Source organism: Oncorhynchus mykiss, chromosome 17 (assembly GCF_057628025.1).
Source record: "Oncorhynchus mykiss isolate SJ-2025 chromosome 17, ASM5762802v1, whole genome shotgun sequence".
Lineage (NCBI taxonomy): Eukaryota > Metazoa > Chordata > Actinopteri > Salmoniformes > Salmonidae > Oncorhynchus > Oncorhynchus mykiss.
The window spans coordinates 45143806-45154194 of record NC_143038.1 but is presented as its reverse complement, the minus strand read 5'-3'; the positions used below and the strand labels follow the sequence as shown (position 1 = coordinate 45154194).

At 43.0% G+C, this 10389-nt stretch overlaps 1 protein-coding gene across 1 annotated transcript; it reads right to left on the bottom strand.

Annotated features, from left to right (window-relative positions):
• Positions 1-6077: 6077 nt before the first annotated feature.
• Positions 6078-8811, bottom strand: LOC110495182 (transmembrane and coiled-coil domains protein 2). The gene is made up of 4 exons (XM_036948426.2): positions 8716-8811; positions 7549-7959; positions 6656-7345; positions 6078-6500 (listed from the first exon to the last, which is right to left on the bottom strand). Exons 1-4 carry the CDS (start codon positions 8809-8811, stop codon positions 6201-6203), a joined length of 1497 nt encoding a protein of 498 aa, XP_036804321.2. The 3' UTR covers positions 6078-6200.
• Between the last annotated feature and the right edge of the window lie 1578 nt (positions 8812-10389).

Here is a 10389-nt window from a genome sequence, read left to right as displayed (position 1 = left end):
ACACTAATAGATCAAACATCAGTAAATATATTAAACGGTCAAATATACAATATCGGGAGTGGCCACATGGTGCTGCTCAAACTCCAACAATAACTTGGTCCTCAACTTCAGGGCAAGGAAGGACACTTCGTAATATACACCAAACAAAAATAAACCGCAACATGTAAAGTGTTGGGCTCATGTTTCACGAGCTGAAATAAAAAATAAATAAAAACATTTCCATATGCACAAAAAGCTTATTTCTCTCGAATTTTGTGCACAAATTTGTTTACATCCCTGTTAGTGACCATTTCTCCTTTGCCAAGATAATCTATCCAGCTGACAGGTGTGGCACACCCAGAAACTGATTAAAGAGGATGATAGTTACATAGGTGCACCTTGTGCTGGGGGTCAATAAAAGGCCACTTTAAAATGTGCAGTTTTGTCACACAACAAAAAGCCACAGATGTCTGAAGTTTTGAGGGAGTGTGCAATTGGCATGCTGACTGCAGGAATGTCCACCAGAGCTGTTGCCAGAGATAAAGAAATTAACATTATCATAAGCTGCCTCCAACATAATTTTAGAGAATTTGGCAGTACTTCCAAACCGGCCTCACAACCTCAGACCACATGTAACCACGCCAGCCCAGCGCCTCCACGTCTAGCTTCGTCACCTGCAGGATCGTCTGGGGGGGAGCTGAGGAGTATTTCTGTCTGTAATAAATCCCTTTTTGTGTGGAATAACTAATTCCTATTGGCTGAGCCTATTTCCCCAGTGGGTGGCCTCCAAGGTCCACCCATGGCTGCACCCCCTGCCAAGTCATGTGAAATCCATAGATTAGGGTCTAATGAATGTATTTATTTGACTGATTTCTTTATAGGAACTGTAACTCAGAATGCAATTTAATTAATCAATTGTTTGCTAGGGGTGAAGAAAAAGTGTGACACCAATCAGGCCCTGGAGAACTGATTGCCCACTCCTGTGCTAAAGGCTTGAGCAGAGACCCCTTTCTGTGTTTGCAAACATTGCCGCACGAGGGCGATGCGCGCAAGTTGGTGGTAGAATACGAAGGAGCTCTAATATAACGCCAGTCAGCACAAAAAAAAAAAAAGCTCTATTTACATGTCGCTTCACACTACTTTTGGATTATAGTTGGATTTTAATCATCGCAAATCAACTGCATTGTACTTAAAAAGCACTTCCAACCAGTAAAATGTATCTTTGTCTAGCTTTTGCTCAGCCTATGTCAATGAGCGTTAACATTCTAGCCAACAACTGATGCATCCAAAATAGTTATTTTGCAAAGATGACAACCAAATATAATATTAGCGACTGTTCAAGCAATATTAAAAACATAATTGTAAGGATATGAGAACCACAAAAATTTACTTTGCTTAGAAGTAATAAAAACGAAAATATAGGCCATGTTGAATGGGTACACATGGCGATGGCTTTCTTAATATAGCCAAGAGTCGCGCGCATCTGTCAGTGTTCCGTGTACTGGAAAGAGGTCTAGTGTATTTTATTTACGCACCCTGACAACGGTGAGTCTAGGCTAGGAAATGTCTGGTAGCGACAATCAATGTCGTTCGCTTCCAAGAATTGCAGTCGACAACCAATCAAGAAGCTACCAACAATTGGCCAATCAGACCAGAGCTCTGGAATTGGCCAATTGAGTTAGAGCTAGGGCGGGACCCAGAAGGGGCGCGCAATACATGTTGACCAGACCGGACACGTCGCGTGCGCGAGCGTTGCAAAATAAATTTAGAAATCTATGTTATTCAATTATTGCACCCACACTGCTCTCGCACGCCAACGAGCGTCTGCGTTGCCAAGGGCTAAAATAGAACTCCTTTCTATTGAGCTGAAAGTTGAAGGTTGAACAAGCTAGTAATAGGGGTTGCAACAATTTCGGCTGATAATTTTAGGAAGAGAGGGTCCAGATTGTCTAGCTCTGCTGATTTGTAGGGGTCCAGATTTTGCAGCTCTTTCAGAACATCAGCTATCTGGATTTTGGTGAAGGAGAAATGGGGGAGGCTTGGGAAAGTTGCAGTGAGGGGTGCAGGGCTGTTGACCGTGGTAGGGGTAGCCAGGTGGAAAGAATGGCCAGTCGTAGAAAAATGCTTTTTGAAATTCTCAATTATTGTGGATTTATCGGTGGTGACAGTTTTTCCTAGCCTCAGTGCAGTGGGCAGCTGGGAGGAGGTGCTTTTATTCTCCATGGACTTTAGTGTCCCAGAACTTTTTGGAGTTAGTGGAGAAAGTTCAGCACTGTTGCTACTCTCCCTAGGAGTGGCCGTACTGCAAGATGACTGCAAGATCACAGTGCAGAATGCTCAATGAGGTTAAGAAGAATCCGAGAGTGTCAGCTAAAGGCTTACAGAAATCTCTGGAACATGCTAACATCTCCGTTGACGAGTCTACGATACGTAAAACACTAAACAAGAATGGTGTTCATGGGAGGACACCACGGAAGAAGCCACTGCTGTCCAAAAAAAAACATTGCTGCACGTCTGAGGTTTGCAAATGTGCACCTGGATGTTCCTTACTAATTAGTGACCTTAATTTCTCAATCAAGTACAAGGGAGGAACGAAAAGCCGCAGCCACTCGGCCCTCCGTGTCATGAGTTTGACACCTGTGCTGTAGGGGAACAATTTTTCAGGGTCTCTGAAGAACCATACAAAATTCCAAAATCAGAAATGTTTCGGCCCTCCAGGACCGGAATTGAATAGCCCTGCTGTAGGTTTACTTTTCAAGTGACTTTTTGAGTTACCAGTGTCACCCATGACTGTGCTGGCCAGTGACAGAGACACAGCTGTTGCATTTATTGATTTTCAGGCCTGTAGCCTGTAAGATTCTAAGTGAACATGTTGTTGTGAAGCAGAAGCTGACGCGGTAGATCAGACAGTGAAGAGGCAGACAGGATGTTCTGGTGCTCACCTTTCTTAGAGGGTTTTATTTACAACATTAACAGATGCAGGATGAATTGGCCAATAAACTTTGTACAGAAAATAACACATAGGGTGTTGACAAGATTTGAATAAATCAAAGACGTTCTCAGCATAAACTATTCCTGCAACAACTCCTTGCCTATAACAAAACTCAGGTATGGCTCTACTCTAACCAACCTGTTACCTGCCTAGCCTGCTCTCCTCCCAGCCAAAAGGCCAACTGAGCACATAAGTACTCTTTCCATGAATTCACTTCCGCTAGGAATGTTCCATCATGATAGCCACAAAACACATTTATACCAGAAATGCATAAGTTCTCATGGACATATTACATTCTAACAGTTTTACATAAACCCACACTTCGATAACTTGTGCCATGTCTTCTTCTTTGAGTCACACAATACACATTCATGAAGTAATTCACCCCGGGATAATTGATCACTTTGGTTAATCCCATCAACCTATAAATGTTCCTCTGATTCGCAGACTAATGTGGAGAGATAACGGATGTGGGGGACGGAGATGGCGGAAACTGACGTTTTTTTGAAACCGCTAGTGAGTCGAGTGCAGCTAATAGTGCAGGAAGTGAAAATGAGTGGGTTACAGAAATACAGCTATGGTGGAAAATAGGAAACCACTAGACTCATTTTTGGTCAGGGTTTTGGATCAATGCTACTTGGGAAATGAATTTAACGTCTCCAGGAAACTCTGGAATGTGTTGGAAGGAAGTGTGGAGTCGGTGATAATTACAATTAGTGGTCTTATTTTGATGTTTTTGTGTGTCTGCGGAGCAGAAGAAGCGCGTGTTAAGACTCAAACATATCGTAGTGGAATGTTTCTGGGGTTATTTCTGGGGTGGCGCTAGAAATAAAGGCAGAGGATATAACTGAAGACATCGATGGAGTGGTTGGTGCACGTCGATTGACCTGTATAGTGGACGGAGAAAATAAGTTCATTTCATCCATGCTACTGTTCTTTGATATAAATTAGTATTCATGAGTTACCCTGTAAGAGCTTTTGTGCACAAGCCCCATAAATGTAAAAGATGTGGTAATGTGTCGAGTGTGTGCAGAAGGGAAGAATATAGTTTTCCAGATGAAGGGAAATGCTGAAACTGTGCATGTGAACATGAGCCTGAATTCTTGGAGTGCCCTGATAGGGTGAAGGAGAATGAGGTGGCAAGGGTAAGGAATGTCCAGCATGTCTCCTATCTGGAGGCAGCGAGAAAATTGGAAGGAACGAGTGTCGGGGAAGAAGCAACGGTAGTAGAACCACCACAACGAGCGCAGGTTTCTCATCAACCGAGGGATACTTAAATGCTGCATGTTAAAAAGGTGGACTTTGTATAATTCATTGCAATGGTCATCAACTGTTGGAATCATTGTGAATGCCACTGAACATTTTTTGGATCTTCGTGATTTCACAGCCAAGGCAGTGCACGAAATCCTGTTGGAGGAATGTATCCCCGTCACAGGCCCCTGAGCCTGTATAGGGATGTATTTTGGAGTGGACTGTGCTATTGAAGAAGTATGTATATATTTTTTTACATGTTCTATTTGGTATAAAGTCGATTTCCCCCTTTCCATGTTCTTTTGTTGTTGTTTCTTATTCAAAACCCGTCCAGCTGTTGGCGGTAATGCAGTATTAACATTGGATGCCAACCGCATTCAAACACCATTGAAGAAGCAGAATAATGTCCATCTTGCATAATGTACACGTGCACTTCAAACAAACACATCAGGTAGGTTAAAGTATATGATTATTCTCTACCAACTCTTCGATCGTTATTCAAATAATATATTTCACATTGCTAGAGCATGATGGCCAGCTTTATACACGGTAGAAACATGGTTAACAAGTTACATTTTTTTAGTTACTAGAGTCCACAACAAACACTTGACTTTGGCGCCTTGTGTCAAAGTATTGTTGGCAAACGGAAACTCTAACCAACATATTATTTTTTATTTCTGGATTCTTGGCTATAATAGAGTATTTCTCAAAGCTATGCGCTTCATGATAGTTGTCATTAAAGGTATTTGTTTCAGTACAATACATATTTCATAAGGATGTCTTTTGAGGCCCTAGTTCTACCCTAATACAGTGGCCTCGTAGTTTACAGGCCACATCAGGCCTGCTGCAAGTGATATTATGCTGGCTTGCAAAGTGATGTGTTATTCCTATCGGAATCCAACAAATAAACATTTGTCATTTTTATTCACCAGCCTCCTGCATTCAGAATGACTGCCAGGGTTGGGAAGACTAAGATATGACACTACCTTAAACATCTAAACTGAAACAACCATTTCAGTAATGGGTACGATAGTTCAACTAACAGATTGGAATAGTTTACAAAATTGTATGCTATTTATATTTTCTTATAATTGTATTTTTTTACCCCTTTTCCATGGTATCCAATTGATGGTCGCTGCAACTCCCGTACGGACTCCGGAGAGGCAAAGAGCGAGAGCCGTGCATCCTCCGAAACACAATCTAGCCAAGCCGCACTGCTTCTTGACACAGCGCCCGCTTAACACGGAAGCCAGCCGCACCAATGTGTTGTAGGAAACACCATACACCTGGCACCATCTCAGCATGCATTGCGCCTAGCCCGCCACAGGAGTCGCTAGAGCACAATGGGACAAGAACATTCCTGCTGGCCAAACCCGGGCCAATTGTGCACCGCCCCATGGGTCTCCCGGTCGCAGCCAGCTGCAACAGAGCCTGGACTCAAACCAGGCTCTTTAGTGGCACAGCTAGCACTGCAATGCAGTGCCTTAGACCACTGCGCCACTTGGGAGGCAACAATGCTATTTATATTTGAGTAGTGTAAGATGAATTAATCAAAGTACATGGAAAAACATAGATTTTAACAAACAATTTCAAAAAATCAACCTGCAATATAGTATGCTGGGGTGTGGTTTATGTTCAACTCTGGTTATTAACACTAACACTGGGTCTATTTTACACCACTTAGTGTTAATTTAACTATTTACCGTGTTAACGAAACTCTTGAATCGACACTAGAAATGTTACACTGAAACACTCTGGCCAATTTGCTGTGTGCTATGAAAGGGACACATCTGCAGGCTCTCATACATTTCTAGAACCTTTTAGAATTCTGAAGAACTGTAGATGCCACATCAAGAACCTTACACTTAACTCCAAGTTTATTTATCGGGCAAGAGTTCTCCAGGGAACCTTCATTTTTTTCAGTGTAGGTGATAGGTCAAGTCAAAACAATGTGTGTGGGTGATGGCCTATGGAGGGGTCAGCCTGGCAGTAGCCAAAGCTCCCAGAAGTCCCAGTACTTCCAGAGGATAAACAGAGAAAGGGCCAGCAAGACAGTGGCAGCCACGCGTGCTCTGGTCTTTATGAGTGGGGTGATAAAGTTAGCAGGGGTGGAGACAAACACTAGCACTACAGCCATGACAGCCAGGATGATGTTGATGAGTTTTCCCAGCAGGGCGTGGGCATTGGCGTTCTCCACACCCTCCCATTGCAGCATCTGCTGCTGCTGCTGTTGCAGCTCTAACCTAGTGATGCGGTTCATGCATGACTCCACCGCCTCCTGTACAGACACACATATAAAATAATATGTATATGCAAATACAAACACAGGTAAACATAAAGTTACAACTGCTTTACGGGTACTATAGGCTCCTTTCTGCACTCAAACTTGTGTGTTTCAGTACATCTTATACATCCAGGTTTTTGCCTCTTTACCTGAGAGTCTCTGGTTCTCTCATAGGACTGGTAGGTTACTTTCTCTTCCATGCTGACCAGCTCCTGTATCAGGTTGGACATCTGGTTCTGGTGCAGCTCTGTCAGGTCATTCAGCTGCTCCTCCAGTAGCTCATACCTGTATTTCTCTTCCTGCAGGCACTGGGTCATGTAGGCGTAGTCGCTCTGCAGCTGACTCTTCATGTCCTCGATGGCGTCCTCCATGTGGGCCTGGCTGGCTTTGATCTCCTGCAGGCCTTCCAGCCAAGTGTCCCAGGACCTGTGGTGGTCGTTCCCGTCCAGCCTGGCCAGTCCCAACCCCAACATCCCCCCTCCTCCCCCAGCCCCAAAATAATTACTACCTGTCACAGAGTCACTGGAGCACTCGTCGTCACTACTGTACTTTGAGCTGGAGGCCAAGGTGACGCTGCTACTCAGGGGTACATCATCTGAATGCTCCTCCACACCATCCTCCAGCGAGTGTGTGCTGCCTAATTTGTTGCGGATCAAGCTGACAAACTCCAGGGGCTTAGACACCACAGCTGTATGGGTGAGTTCTGACACGCCCCCTTTGACACCCTCCACCACACCTCCACCAAAGCTACTGATCCCTGCCCGTACGTTAGCCCCTACATCCTTCAGCCCCTGCTGCATATCCCCCAGCACATCCTTAGGCTGCCGGCCCAGACCTTGCTATAAGGAGAGGGAGGTTAGGTGGATGGGGGAAAAGGTGTCAACGCAAAAGTAGACCAATTAGACATGGATGACTCATTTAATTTTCTTTCTCTGTCTCTTTACTCATATATATATATACACACACGCACACACACACACACACACACACACACACACACACACACACACACACACACACACACACACACACACACACACACCTGCTGTATCTCCTTAAACTTCTTGTGGTAGTGATCTAGCTTCTTGTGCAGGTGGTTGATGGTCTGTGCAGACTTCTGGTTCTTCTTCTCAAACACCTGTTTGATACGAAAAGCCTGATGGCTGTTGGCATTGTGGGCCAGCTTCAAGTACTCTGCCACATTGTCGTTTCGTGCCTCCTGTTCTATCCGAATCTGCTCAATGCTCTTCAGGATCTTCTGCTGTAGCTGCTCCAGAGCAGCCCGTGTCCGCTGAGCCTCGGCGCCCACTGACACTTCAGCCCCCCCAGCCAGAGATTCCACCCCGGCCACAGCCCCTGCTCCATCCACGCTGATGTTAGAGGCAGAAGCGTCAGTGGCTCCATGGCTGGCTGAGAGGGGCAGGTCAAACGTTGTCACCTCACTATTATCCAGCTAAGGGGGGTGGGGGTGACAAAGTACAGGCAAAGAGACAGAGTGGAGTGAGCATGATTGGTTACATTGCAGAATTGTATGGTAAAATGTCCCTTTTAAAGCAGAAAACGCATCACAATGACATATCTGGTGATTTTTAAAAATAAATAAAAATTCCAACCCCAGCCTCATATGCAGTAATTTCCTGACAGAGCTGCCTTCAAACAGGACTAAGTGCTCAATACATAAAATGTTCACATAAATACAATTTTCACATAGGCTGCTAAACTAGGAAATCATGATTTACAGTGCCTTGATTCTAATCAGAATTATGTTTTTCATTGTGAAGAAACAACAGTTACATGATATGGACAAACATCTGTATTATCAATTGATAATTATATATTCTTTGAACCACAATCTAAGATTTCCAACCGTTCATTGGTCATTTCAATTAATGTAGTATCCCGTTGATTTTGGGAGAATATGAGCACAGCTGTCATACCTTTTAAACAAAAAAAAAAAAAAATGAAGGACCAATAACTGCATAGCTGAAATTGTTTTGTAGACCACTTATGACATCACCAGGTTACAGGCTGTTCCTTTAATGGAAAAGGAATGCAATAGAATGTATCTTTATGGTAATTACATTGATTATGACACAGGAAGCAGGAAGATGAGATGGGCCTGCTCTTCATCTTGACTGTTGTCACACTCAAACATGGATGTGCTGAGCATCTGCAGATAATTTATTCCATTTAACTATAGAAGAGGTACCACCATGTTGGCATAGCCGCAGGAAGTAGGGGTGCTGAGGTGCTGCAGCACCCTCTGATAAATTGAAATAATTTCCCCAAATGACATACAGTGCATTCGGAATGTATTCAGACCCCTTGACTATTTCCACATTTAGCCTTATTCTAAAATGTAGAATATAGATTTTTTCTCATCAGTCTACACACAATACCCCATAAAGACAAAGCGAAAACAGGTTTTTAAAAATACCTTATTTACATACGTATTCAGATCATTTGCTATGAGACTCGAAATTGAGCTCAGGTGCATCCTGTATCCATTGATCATCCTTGAGATGTTTCTACAACTTGATTGGAGTCCACCTGTTACATATATATATATATATATATACATATATATATATATATATATATACATATATATATATATATATATATATATATATATATATATATATAGACAGGTGTGTGCCTAAGGTCCTACAGTTGATAATGCATGTCAGAGCAAAAACCAAGCCATGAGGTTGAAGGAATTGTCCGTAGAGTTCAGAAACTGGATTTTGTCGAGGCACAGATCTGGGGAAGGGTAACAAAACATTTCTGCAGCATTGACAGTCACCAACAACACAGTGGCCTCCATCATTCTTAACCTGTTGAGTGTAGGGGGCAGTATTTTGATGTTTGGATGAAAAACGTACCCAAATGAAACTGCCTATTTCTCAGGCCCAGAATCTAGAATATGCATATAATTGTCAGATTAGGATAGAAAACACTCTAAAGTTTCCCATTCTGTCAAAAATATTGTCTGTGAGTATAACAGAACTGATATTGCAGGCGAAAACCTGAGGAAAATCCAACCCGGAAGTGCTGTTTTTCCTGAAAGCTCTCTGTTCCATTGCCTGCCTTCACTCCATTTAAAGGGATATCAACCAGATTCATTTTCCTATGGCTTTCACATGGTGTGAACAGTCTTTAGACATAGTTTCAGGCTTATATTTTGAAAAATGAGCGAGAAAGATCACATTGCGTCATTGTATGGCTGGGTGCCAGCAGCGTTTTGCATGCGCAACAGTTTGGAGCAGACATTTTCTCTCTCAGTCCCAGTTGCTAATATATGCATATTATTATTAGTATTGGATAGTGTTGGATAGAAAACACTTGTTTCTAAAACTGTTTGAATGATGTCTGTGAGTATAACAGAACTGATATGGTAGGCAAAAACCTGAGAAGAAATCCAAACAGGAAGTGGGAAATCTGAGGTTGGTCGATTTTCAAACCAGCCCCTATTGACTATACAGTGGGATATGGATAAAGTTGCACTTCCTAGGGCTTCCACTAGATGTCAACCGTCTTTAGAAACTTGAATAAGGCTTCTACTGTGTTGTGGAGCCGGATGGGAGCTCTTTGAGTCAGTGGTCTGGCAGAGAGACAGGTCCTGGTCATGCGTATTTCACATGATAGCGACCTGCGTTCCATGGCTTTCCTACAGACAATGGAATTCTCCGGTTGGAACGTATTTGAAGATTTATGATAACAACATCCTAAAGATTGATTCTATACTTAGTTTGACAAGTTTCTTTGACCTGTAATATAATTTTTTGAAGTTTTTGTCTGACGTTCGGATGGACCTGCACGAGCGTTTGGATTTGTGTACTAAACGCGCTAACAAAAGTAGCAACTTGGACATAAATACTGG